The sequence below is a fragment of the Strix aluco genome, chromosome Z (genome assembly GCF_031877795.1).
Source record: "Strix aluco isolate bStrAlu1 chromosome Z, bStrAlu1.hap1, whole genome shotgun sequence".
Classification (NCBI taxonomy): domain Eukaryota; kingdom Metazoa; phylum Chordata; class Aves; order Strigiformes; family Strigidae; genus Strix; species Strix aluco.
The window spans coordinates 84,924,800-84,936,517 of record NC_133971.1 but is presented as its reverse complement, the minus strand read 5'-3'; the positions used below and the strand labels follow the sequence as shown (position 1 = coordinate 84,936,517).

Below are 11,718 nucleotides of genomic sequence, written 5' to 3'. Positions count from 1 at the left end.
CCTTCAGCTTCACTGTCAACTGGAGTGGGGAATGAACAAGAGGACGTAGAGACATGCACACACTTACTGGTGTGTACAGACCAGCTGGAGTGCAGGGAGCTCTGTCTGGGGATGGGTGAGGAGCCGACCGAGAGCTGATGGGTCAGGATTAAAGGGAGGGCAGGGACAGGAGACATTATACTGGGGATTGGCTACAGGCCACCCAACCAGGAAGACCGAGCAGATGAGGGCCTCTATAGACAGATAGGAGCAGCCTCATGTTCACAGGCCCTGGTCCTCATGGGGGACTTCAACCACCCCAGTATCTGTTGGAGGGACAACACTGCAGTGCACCAGCAATCCGGGAGGTTCCTGGGATGAGTTGATGATAACTTCCCTCTCCAAGTGATAGAGGAGCCAATGAGGAGAGGTGCTGTGCTGGACCTTGTTCTCACCAACAAGGAGGGGCTGGTGGAGAGTGTGAAGCTCAAGGGCAGCCTTGACTGCAGTGACCATGAAATGGTGGAGTGCAAGATCCTCAGGGCAGCAAGGAGGGTGCACAGCAAGCTCACTGCCCTGGACTACAGGAGAGCAGACTTTGGCCTCTTCAGGGATCTGCTTGGCAGAGCAACATGGGATAAAGCCCTGGAGGGAAGAGGGGCCCGAGAAAACTGGTTAGTATTCAAGGATCACCTCCTCCAAGCTCAGGAGAGATGCATCCTGACAAAGAGGAAGCCAGGCAAAAATGCCAAGAGGCCTGTATGGATGAGCAACGAGCTCCTGGACAAGCTCAAACACAAAAAGGAAGCCTACAGAGGGTGGAAGCAAGGACAGGTAGCCTGGGAGGAATACAGAGAAAGTGTCTGGGTATCCAGGGATCAGGTTAGGAAGGCCAAAGCCCTGATAGAATTACGTCTGGCCAGGAATGTCAACAAAGGCAACAAGAACAGCTTCTATAGGTATGTTGGTGTTAAAAGGAAGACTAGGGAAAAAGCAGGCTCTCTGCGGAAGGGAACGGGAGCCTGCTTAACTGGGACATGGAGAACACTGAGGTACTTAATGATTTTTTGTCTCAGTCTTCACCAGGAAGGGCTCCAGCCACACTGCCCAAGTTGCAGAAGGCAAAGATGGGGACTGGAAGAATGAAGAACCGCCCACTGTGGGAGAAGATCAGGTTCAAGACCATGTAAGGGAGCTGAAGGTGCACAAGTCCATGGGACCTGATGAGGTGCATCCACGAGTCCTGAGGGAACTGGCAGATGAAGTGGCTGAGCCACTACCCATCATATTTGAGAAGTCGTGGTAGTCCGGTGAAGTTCCCACTGACTGGAAAAGGGGAAACATAACCCTCATTTTTAAAAAGAGAAAACGGAAGAGCTGGGGAACAACATGCCAGTCAGTCTCATCTCTGTGCCTGGCAAGATCGTGGATCAGATCCTCCTGGAAAATATGCTAAGGTGCATGGAAAATCAAGAGGTGATTGGTGACAGCCAACATGGCTTCACTAAGGACAAATCATGCCTGATGAATTTGGTGGCCTTCTAAGACAGGGTTACAGCGTTGGTGGATAAGGGAAGAGCAACTGGTGTCATCTACCTGGACTTGTGCAAAGCATTTGACACTGTCCCACACGACATCCTTGTCTCTAAATTGGAGAGATGTGGATTTGAGAGATGGACCTCTTGGTGGATAAAAATTGAGTGGATGGCCACTCAAAGAGTTGTGGTCAACAGCTCTGAGTGGAGAGCAGTGACGAGTGGTGTTCTTCAGGGGTGGGTGTTGGGACCAGTACTGTTTAACATCTTTGTTGGCAACTGGGACAGTGGGATCGAGTGCACCCTCAGCAAGGTCACCAGCGACACCGAGCTGTGTGGTGCGGTCGACACGCTGGAGGGAAGGGATGTGCCATCCAGAGGGACCTGGACAGGCTGGAGAGGTGGGCCTGTGTGAACCTCATGAAATTCAACAAGGCCAAGTGCAAGGTCCTGCACATGGGTCAGAGCAATCCCAAGCCCAAATACAGGCTGGGTGATGAGTGGATTGAGAGCAGCCCTGCGGAGAAGGACTTGGGGGCATTGGTGGATGGAAAACTGACTATGAGCCAGCCTTGTGTGCTCGCAGCCCAGAAAGTCAGACGTGTCCTGCGCTGCATCAAGAGAAGCGTGGCCAGCAGGTCGAAGGAGGTGATTCTCCCCCTCTACTCTGCTCTCGAGAGTCCCCAGCTGCAGTGCTGTGTCCAGCTCTGGGGCTCACAGTGTAAGAAAGACATGGATGTGCTTGAGCAGGTCCAGAGGAGGCCACAAAGATGATCAGGGGCTGGAGCACCTCCCTTATGAGGACAGTCTGAGAGAGTTGGGGTTGTTCAACCTGGAGAAGAGAAGGATCTGGGGAGAGCTTATAGAGGCTTTCCAATACTTAAAGGAGCTACAGGAAAGATGGGGAGGGACTCTTTATCTCAGGGTGTAGTGACAGGACGAAGCATATTGATTTTAAGCTGAAAGAGGGTAGATTTAGATTAGATATTAGGAAGAAATTCTTTACTGTGAGGGTGGTGAGACACTGGCACAGGTTGCCCAGAGAAGCTGTGGCTGCCCCCTCCCTGGCAGTGTTCAAGGCCAGGTTGGACGGGGCTTTGAGCAACCTGGTCTAGTGGAAGGTGTCCCTGCCCATGGCGGGGGGGTTGGAACTGGATGATCCTTAAGGTCCCTTCCAACCCAAACCATTCTGTGATTCTATGATCCTGGGGTGCACTGGGGTTAAGGTTCCTTGGCACCCCTATGCATCCTGGGCATGGCAGTGGGGTGACAAATGGGTGGCAGAAGGGACAACAGCCCCCAAGAGGGGTTTTCCCCAGCTGAGCATCTCTCCTGGTAGTCACTAACCTGTGGGAGCCAGGGCCTCCCCACGAGGTGCCAGGGAAGTGTCAGCAGGTGCTTCGGGGACTGTTGCCTGCAACCACCCTCTCATACAGTGACAACTGCAAATTTGGAACCACGCAGATTGCACAATGTCCTGGCATGAGCTGTAACCCACAGCCCTGGCAGCAATAAAAAGGCGAGAGAGCAGGCACATCACCAGAGCCCTGCGAGGAGCACATCCCCAGGTACGCCAGCTGTCTGCCGCTGCAGAGATGGTGCAAGTGACTCCCTTCCTGCTGGTGCTCAGCCTGGCCCTGATGGCTCACGGCCTCCCTGAAAGAAAGGTAACGGCAGGTCTGGGATGCACGGGTCAGGGTGGGCAGGGGGGCTGCAGCTCTGGGGGTGCCCCCTCCTGTCACCCTGCCTGTGCCTGGGCTGTGCTGCAGCACCAACTCAGTCCCTTCCCCTCCAGTGTGTGCTGACCGGGCACTGGATAAACGACCTGGGCTCCAACATGACCATCCATAAATTGCAAGAGAATGGTTCCTTCAACGGCACCTACCTAACGGTCCCGTCAATGAGCCCAAAGAAGATCCCGCCGTCACCGCTGCTGGGGTTCCAGCAACACACAGACCAGCCCACCTTCGGCTTCACTGTCAAGTGGAAGTCTACAAGTACTTCTCTTTTCCAAGCTTCTCTCACTGTCCCCAGAACTGCCCTGGCCTCCCTGTGGTGTCCCCAGTGTTCCCCTGCCCTTCATGTGGTGTCCCCAGAGTTTCCTTGCCCTTCCTGTGATGTCCCCACAGATCCACTGTGCTCCACTGTGGTGTTCCAAGAGCTCTCCCACCCTCCCTGTGATGTCCCCGATCCTCTTCTGCCCTTCCCTGCAGTACCCTTGATGATCCCCTGAGTGTCCCCAGTGCTCCCCCATCCTCTGGGATGTCCCTATTACTCCCCTGTCTGGAGTCGGGGGGCTGCTGCCTGCCCATCTCCAGGTGAGACCCCAGGCCCTCTGACCCCTCCTGCCTGCTTTCCCCATCACCGCTGTCCCCAGAGGGCAGGGACAGCCCGGGTCTCCTGTCCCCTGTGCTGGGGGCTTGGCACTAACCTGCAGCCCTGGCCACGCTCCCCTCCACCTCCTGTCCTGTCCCCACAGACACCATCACCGTCTTCACGGGCCAGTGCTTCCTGAATGACGACGGAAACGAAGTTTTGGACACCATGTGGCTCCTGCGGTTGGATGCAGACAGTGAGAAGCACAACTGGAATGCCACCTTGTAAGCCCCCTGTCCCTGCCCTGCACAGGTCCCCTGCGCATCCCCAGAGGGGTCGGGGCTCTCCCACCCCGTGGTGCTCAGCACCCCGCAGAGCTGCTGCCAGGGTGGGGGTGACCGAGGATGGGGTGCTCGTACACAGCCTCCCCGGGGGTCCCGCCAAGGTGTAAATGCTGTGGGGGGAGATGGGGCTGGGTGGGCATTCGGCCCCGGGAGCGTGTGTTTGCCCCGTCCAAGGCTGCATTTCCCACCCTTACGTCTCCTCCCTCTCTGTCCCCGCAGAGTCGGCACCGACACCTTCATGCGCTACCACCCGCAGAAGGAGTGAGGGTGACAGCGCGGCGGTTCCCGGGCTGGTGGCAGCTCCGGGTGTGCTCCCCCCCTCCTGCCCCCCACCTGCTTCTCCCAATAAAGCTTCGTTGCAAACACCCGCCCGGCTCCTGTCGTGTCACGGCTCAGCGCCCGCGTTGCCCCGTCCCCCCCACGGCATCCCATGGCCTCTCCTGTCCCCACCGCCGAGGCCCGGTGTGTGTCCGCTGCCGTGAGCACCCCGTGGCCCGGGCACCGCGCACGGCCGCCACCGCCATGGGGAGCCTGGGCTGCTGCCTCCTGCTCGGCCTGGCCCTGCTCGGCCCCCGCGCTGCTGCTGCCAGCAAGGTAAGGGCAGCCTGGGGGCAGCTGCCCGCTCCTGCCGGGCCGGGCCGGGCCGTGCCAGGGCGCAGGGTGACCGGAGGAGGGGCTGCACGCCCTGGGTGTGCCGTCTGTGCTCTGCCCTGATGTGCTGTGCTGGGCTGTGCTGTACCATGATGTGCTGTGCTGTACCATGATGTGCTGGGCTGGGCTGTACCATGATGTGCTGTGCAGAGCTCTGCTCTGCCATCCCGGGGCACAGTGTGCATGGCTGAGGTGCTCTGGGGGTGAGGAGGGATGGGGCTGGAGGACAAGGAGGGGACAGCAGCTGGGTCATCCCATTTCCTGACCATGGCTTTGGGCCTCGGCAGGTGCCTTCTTGCCTGTGCACCCGTTTGGGGCATCCATAGTGCCCTGGGGGGTGGCCCCAGCAGCAGCCCTGGTGTGGAGCAGCAAGATGCCCCACGGCCGGGGCTTGGGGTGAAGGCTGTGTGCAGGCACGCAGCACGCTTGCCTGGCCTCACCCTGCATCTCTGCACCCCAGTCTGCCCCGTCTTCCCATTAAACGCCATTTCCAGCTACTGCTCCGGCTGGGGGCTCAGTCCTGGGTGCCCGTATGGGGGAGGGCTGAGCACCCACCCCCCACAGAGGGGACCATGGCCACGAGCTGGGAGCCTGGGGTGTTGGGGTGGTCCAAAGCCCAGGCCGGGTACTCCAAAGCCCAGGCAGCTGCTCTGTACCAGCAGCACAGCGCCGGTAGCTGCAGCACATGCAGCCCCAAAACTCTTCCTAGGGAAATGTGTGTGATTTATTGGAAAGCAGACATCCAGAAAATCCAGCAAAAAGGACAGGGAGGGGTGTCGCACCCATTACGGTCACAGGCAAAAGACAGGCTCTGTAGGGGATGAAAAAAGACATCACTTTAATTCAAAACACTAAGGATAACAACACTTAACAGACAGAGTGGGACAGTGAGAAGTGTTACCATATCGTAAAAACACCTCCCCCCACCCCTCCCTTCTTCCTGGGCTCAGTTTTATTCCTGATATTTCCAACTTCTCCCCCAGAAGTGCAGGGACAGGGAATGGGGTTGCAGTCGCCCATCGCTTCTTCCTGCAAGGTGGGGGGAAGCACTCTTCTGCATTCTTTCACCTGCTCCACGTGGCATCCCTCTCACGGGAGACAGTCCTCCATGAACTTTCTTTATTGTGGGTCCTCCCCACAGGATGCATCTTCTTGAGATGCTCTGGCGTGGATCACCCCCACGTGTTGCAGTCCTCCCAGTGCTGAACTACAACAGCGGGGGCTGCTTCTTCTCATAGTGAGAATTAGGAAAGAGGGTGGCAGGGGGACCACAGGACTCTGCTCTCACCCCAAAGCGTGGCCAGCTCAGCCACAGGGTGTCCTGCTGAGCCTTACTGTGTGCATCCTCCTGGCTTTGTCATTGCCTTCCTGTCAACATTTCCCCAGGACAGGGCTCCCCAAGGCTCTGCAGCAGTCCTGGGGTGCTCCAGCAGGGCAGCAGTGCTGACCACAGTTTGAGCAGTCTGCAAAGCCCGGCAGGCAGCCACGGTGCCGCTGAGGAATGCGGCGGGCATGGGCTGGCAGAGCTGTTGGCAAGGCCAGTCCCTATATGAGGGCACCCAGCAATGCTGCGACTCATCCAGCATCTTGGTTTTGGGGTGGCGGGTGGTAGGACGTGGTGTGCCAGAGGTGCCCACAGCTGCCTGGGGGGGCTGTGGCTGAGGGTGCTTCCCCGTGGGCATTGGGCATTCATCAGCTCTGGGTTTTACCCAGCTGCACGACCTGCTCGCAGTGCTTCATGCACTGCTCGTGTCTGCTCTGCCTCTGAGCTGCAAAGGCGTTTCTATTTGCCTCCTTCCAGCTCGGGTTCAGTGGCAAGGCAAAGGTGAGCAGGGGAGTCTCCTTCAGCACCGCTGCAGACCTTCCTCTGGGAGGAAAACCAGCCGTTGCTGCTGCATGGCAAGCCTTGGTCATGGCCATCCACGCACTGTGGCGGCCTTCAGGGGCCCGGGGAGCTGGAGGAGGCAGGAGGCCCCTTGCAATCACGCACAGCGTGTGGCCGCTGCCGTGTCTGTGTTGCACAGGTGCTCACACATAGCATATCACCGAAAGAAAGAGAAATATATTTATTGGGGTCTTGGCATGGGGTAAATCCCTCCAACTGTTGGTCACTGTCAGAATGGAGAAGGAGTCTCAGCTGCACGGGTCCTCCAGCACTTACATGTCTCACCACATGTCCTGTGCGACCATTCCTGCAGGGGCTGTTCCTATTGACTGTTTGCAGATGTCTCAACACCAAACAGCTCAAGTGCCCAACATCTCTCTCAGTCCAGCTGTTGTCCCACCTAAGCAGATGGAGCCGGGCAGTTCCCAGGTCACCCACGCAGTCCCTGGCTGGTCGCCTGGGGTGTGTGCACAGGCAAATTCTGGTACCCAGCCATGCTGCAGCAATGACAAAAGATTAAATGTGATTTTCAAGCCTATAACTTCACTTACAAATGAAGTGCCATAGATCCTGCTCCCTCCACCATGTCCATGTGGTCGTCACTTCTGCCAGCCCCCTGGTCAGGACCGCACACCCTGCTCTGCTCCTCCGCCTTTCTCCTTGGTCCAGCTCTGCCTGCAGCCTTGCTGAGCACGGACCGTCATCCTGGGAGGATGGAGGAGCTCCTCGGCAGGTCCTCAGCCCCTCCTGGGGCTGGCTGGGAATCGGGGCACAATGCCAGCTGCAATCTGCCTCCCCAGCCCATGGCTGAGCTCATCACACCTGGCAGTACATCCCCTTGGGTGGACGGGGCACCTGTGGCTCGTCCAGCTTCCCCTTCTCGATTCCCAGGGGTGCCCTCTCCTGCTGCCCTCTCCGTATGCCAGATGTGCTGCAGCACCGGTGCTGAGTCCCCTCCGCTCCAGCGCGTGCTGACTGGGTGCTGCATCAACGACCTGGGCTCCTACGTGGCCATCAGGGAACTGCAAGGAAATGGTACCTTCAACGGCACCTACCTAACGGCCGTGTCAATGACCCGAAGAAGATCCTGAAGTCACCGCTGCTGGGGTCCCAGCAACACACAAACCAGTCTAGCTTTGGCTTTGCTGTCAACTGGACCTTTACAGGTGCTTCTCCTTCCAAGCCTCTCTCACTGTGCCCAGAACTGCCCTGCCCTCCCTGTGGTGTCCCCAGAGATCCCCTGCTCTTCCTGTGGTGTCCCCAGATCCCCCTGCCCTTCCTGTTGTGTCCCCAGAGTTCCCCTGCTCTTCCTGTGGTGTCCCCACAGATCCATTGTGCTTCATTGTGGTGTCCTGAGACCTCCCCCACCCTTCCTGTGATGTCCCTGATGCTCTTCTGCCCTTCCCTGCAGTATCCTTGATGATCCCCTGCCTTCCCTGCAGTTTCCACAGTGCTCCCCAATCCCCTGGGGTGACAGATGATGGGGTGCTCGTGCATGGCCTCCCCAGGGATCCCGCCAAGGTGTAAATGCTGTGGGGGGAGATGGGGCTGGGTGGGCATTCAGCCCCAGGAGCGTGTGTTTGTCCCGTCCAAGGTTGCATTTCCCACCCTTACTTCTCCTCCCTCTGTGCCCCCGCAGAATCGGCATCAACATCTTCACCTGCCTGCACGCGCAGAAGGAGAGAGGGTGACAGCGCGGGGGTTCCCGCTCCTGCCGTGCTCTGCCGTGCTGTTCTGTGCCATGCTGTGCCACCCTGGGACACAGTGTCCATGGCTGAGGGGGCTACCTGCTGTCACTCCGCCATGCCGTGCTGTGCACGGCCATCCCAGCACACGCTGTTTGTGCCCGAGGGGCTGCAGGCTCTTGCTGTGCCCTCCTGTGTCGTGCCGTGCCGTGCCAGGCCATGCCAGGGTGCAGCGTGCGTGACCGAGGGGGCTGCCAGCTCCGGCCGTGCTGTCCCTGGGAGTAGTGTCGGTCACCTCCCCCTGGTATGGGGGGTACGCAGCACCCCCAGCTCTGCCCTGCTCTGCCCTGCCCAGGGAGGGAGAGGTGCTGGCCCAGCCAGTGCCCATGACATGGTCCCAGCTGCCATGCCGAGGGGCCATGCCAGCCCCAGACATGCAGGGCACACGTCCCACTGCCCAGGCAGGCTGGAGGGCTGTGGCACAGCACCTGTGCTGAGTCCCTGGGTGCTGATTGGGCGCTGGATCAACGAGCTGGGCTCCTACGTGACCATCTCAGCCATGAATGGGAAAAGTGACCGCCGGTTCCTACCACACGGTCGTGACCGCCACCATGGACGAGATCCAGGGGTCACCGCTGCAGGGGTCCCAGCACCGCATGAACCAGAAGAGCCAGACCACCTTCAGCTTCACTGTCAACTGGAGTGGGGAATGAACAAGAGGACGTAGAGACATGCACACACTTACTGGTGTGTACAGACCAGCTGGAGTGCAGGGAGCTCTGTCTGGGGATGGGTGAGGAGCCGACCGAGAGCTGATGGGTCAGGATTAAAGGGAGGGCAGGGACAGGAGACGTTATACTGGGGATTGGCTACAGGCCACCCAACCAGGAAGACCGAGCAGATGAGGGCCTCTATAGACAGATAGGAGCAGCCTCATGTTCACAGGCCCTGGTCCTCATGGGGGACTTCAACCACCCCAGTATCTGTTGGAGGGACAACACTGCAGTGCACCAGCAATCCGGGAGGTTCCTGGGATGAGTTGATGATAACTTCCCTCTCCAAGTGATAGAGGAGCCAATGAGGAGAGGTGCTGTGCTGGACCTTGTTCTCACCAACAAGGAGGGGCTGGTGGAGAGTGTGAAGCTCAAGGGCAGCCTTGGCTGCAGTGACCATGAAATGGTGGAGTGCAAGATCCTCAGGGCAGCGAGGAGGGTGCACAGCAATCTCACTGCCCTGGACTACAGGAGAGCAGACTTTGGCCTCTTCAGGGATCTGCTTGGCAGAGCAACATGGGGTAAAGCCCTGGAGGGAAGAGGGGCCCAAGAAAACTGGTTAATATTCAAGGATCACCTCCTCCAAGCTCAGGAGAGATGCATCCTGACAAAGAGGAAGCCAGGCAAAAATGCCAAGAGGCCTGTATGGATGAGCAACGAGCTCCTGGACAAGCTCAAACACAAAAAGGAAGCCTACAGAGGGTGGAAGCAAGGGCAGGTAGCCTGGGAGGAATACAGAGAAAGTGTCTGGGTATCCAGGGATCAGGTTAGGAAGGCCAAAGCCCTGATAGAATTACGTCTGGCCAGGAATGTCAACAAAGGCAACAAGAAAAGCTTCTACAGCTATGTTGGTGTTAAAAGGAAGACTAGGGAAAAAGCAGGCTCTCTGTGGAAGGAAATGGGAGCCCTGCTTACCTGGGACATGGAGAACACTGAGGTACTTAATGATTTTTTGTCTCAGTCTTCACCAGGAAGGGCTCCAGCCACACTGCCCAAGTTGCAGAAGGCAAAGATGGGGACTGGAAGAATGAAGAACCGCCCACTGTGGGAGAAGATCAGGTTCAAGACCATGTAAGGGAGCTGAAGGTGCACAAGTCCATGGGACCTGATGAGGTGCATCCACGAGTCCTGAGGGAACTGGCAGATGAAGTGGCTGAGCCGCTACCCATCATATTTGAGAAGTCGTGGTAGTCCGGTGAAGTTCCCACTGACTGGAAAAGGGGAAACATAACCCTCATTTTTAAAAAGAGAAAACGGAAGAGCTGGGGAACAACATGCCAGTCAGTCTCATCTCTGTGCCTGGCAAGATCATGGATCAGATCCTCCTGGAAAATATGCTAAGGTGCATGGAAAATCAAGACGTGATTGGTGACAGCCAACATGGCTTCACTAAGGACAAATCATGCCTGATGAATTTGGTGGCCTTCTACGACAGGGTTACAGCGTTGGTGGATAAGGAAAGAGCAACTGGTGTCATCTACCTGGACTTGTGCAAAGCATTTGACACTGTCCCACACGACATCCTTGTCTCTAAATTGGAGAGATGTGGATTTGAGAGATGGACCTCTTGGTGGATAAAAATTGAGTGGATGGTCACTCAAAGAGTTGTGGTCAACAGCTCTGAGTGGAGAGCAGTGACGAGTGGTGTTCTTCAGGGGTGGGTGTTGGGACTGGTACTGTTTAACATCTTTGTTGGCAACTGGGACAGTGGGATCGAGTGCACCCTCAGCAAGTTCACCAGCGACACCGAGCTGTGTGGTGCGGTCGACACGCTGGAGGGAAGGGATGTGCCATCCAGAGGGACATGGACAGGCTGGAGAGGTGGGCCTGTGTGAACCTCATGAAATTCAACAAGGCCAAGTGCAAGGTCCTGCACATGGGTCAGAGCAATCCCAAGCCCAAATACAGGCTGGGTGATGAGTGGATTGAGAGCAGCCCTGCGGAGAAGGACTTGGGGGCATTGGTGGATGGAAAACTGACTGTGAGCCAGCCTTGTGTGCTCGCAGCCCAGAAAGTCAGACGTGTCCTGCGCTGCATCAAGAGAAGCGTGGCCAGCAGGTCGAAGGAGGTGATTCTCCCCCTCTACTCTGCTCTCGAGAGTCCCCAGCTGCAGTGCTGTGTCCAGCTCTGGGGCTCACAGTGTAAGAAAGACATGGATGTGCTTGAGCAGGTCCAGAGGAGGCCACAAAGATGATCAGGGGCTGGAGCACCTCCCTTATGAGGACAGTCTGAGAGAGTTGGGGTTGTTCAACCTGGAGAAGAGAAGGATCTGGGGAGAGCTTATAGAGGCTTTCCAATACTTAAAGGAGCTACAGGAAAGATGGGGAGGGACTCTTTATCTCAGGGTGTAGTGACAGGACGAAGCATATTGATTTTAAGCTGAAAGAGGGTAGATTTAGATTAGATATTAGGAAGAAATTCTTTACTGTGAGGGTGGTGAGACACTGGCACAGGTTGCCCAGAGAAGCTGTGGCTGCCCCCTCCCTGGCAGTGTTCAAGGCCAGGTTGGACGGGGCTTTGAGCAACCTGGTCTAGTGGAAGGTGTCCCTG

At 57.3% G+C, this 11,718-nt stretch overlaps 1 protein-coding gene across 2 annotated transcripts; it reads left to right on the top strand.

The window, feature by feature from the left end:
- The first annotated feature begins 3,061 nt into the window (after positions 1-3,061).
- Positions 3,062-8,412, top strand: LOC141918311 (avidin-like). 2 transcript variants are annotated; one of them, XM_074812619.1, is made up of 4 exons: positions 3,062-3,181; positions 3,310-3,511; positions 3,994-4,114; positions 8,350-8,412. In XM_074812619.1, the coding sequence occupies exons 1-4, from the start codon at positions 3,110-3,112 to the stop codon at positions 8,399-8,401; spliced, it is 447 nt and encodes a 148-aa protein (XP_074668720.1). In that variant the 5' UTR covers positions 3,062-3,109; the 3' UTR covers positions 8,402-8,412. The 2 variants fall into 2 exon arrangements, with proteins under 2 accessions (XP_074668720.1, XP_074668721.1); XM_074812620.1 differs by lacking the exon at positions 8,350-8,412 and adding an exon at positions 4,394-4,542.
- The last annotated feature ends 3,306 nt before the right edge of the window (positions 8,413-11,718 follow it).

Excerpts from the sequence above, each read along its gene's own strand:
- LOC141918311 (XM_074812619.1), top strand. The coding sequence starts at position 3,110 with ATGGTGCAAGTGACTCCCTTCCTGCTGGTGCTCAGCCTGGCCCTGATG. Across the intron at positions 3,182-3,309 it reads ACGGCCTCCCTGAAAGAAAG|TGTGTGCTGACCGGGCACTG; the intron begins GTAACGGCAGGT and ends CTTCCCCTCCAG. Across the intron at positions 4,115-8,349 it reads CACAACTGGAATGCCACCTT|AATCGGCATCAACATCTTCA; the intron begins GTAAGCCCCCTG and ends GTGCCCCCGCAG.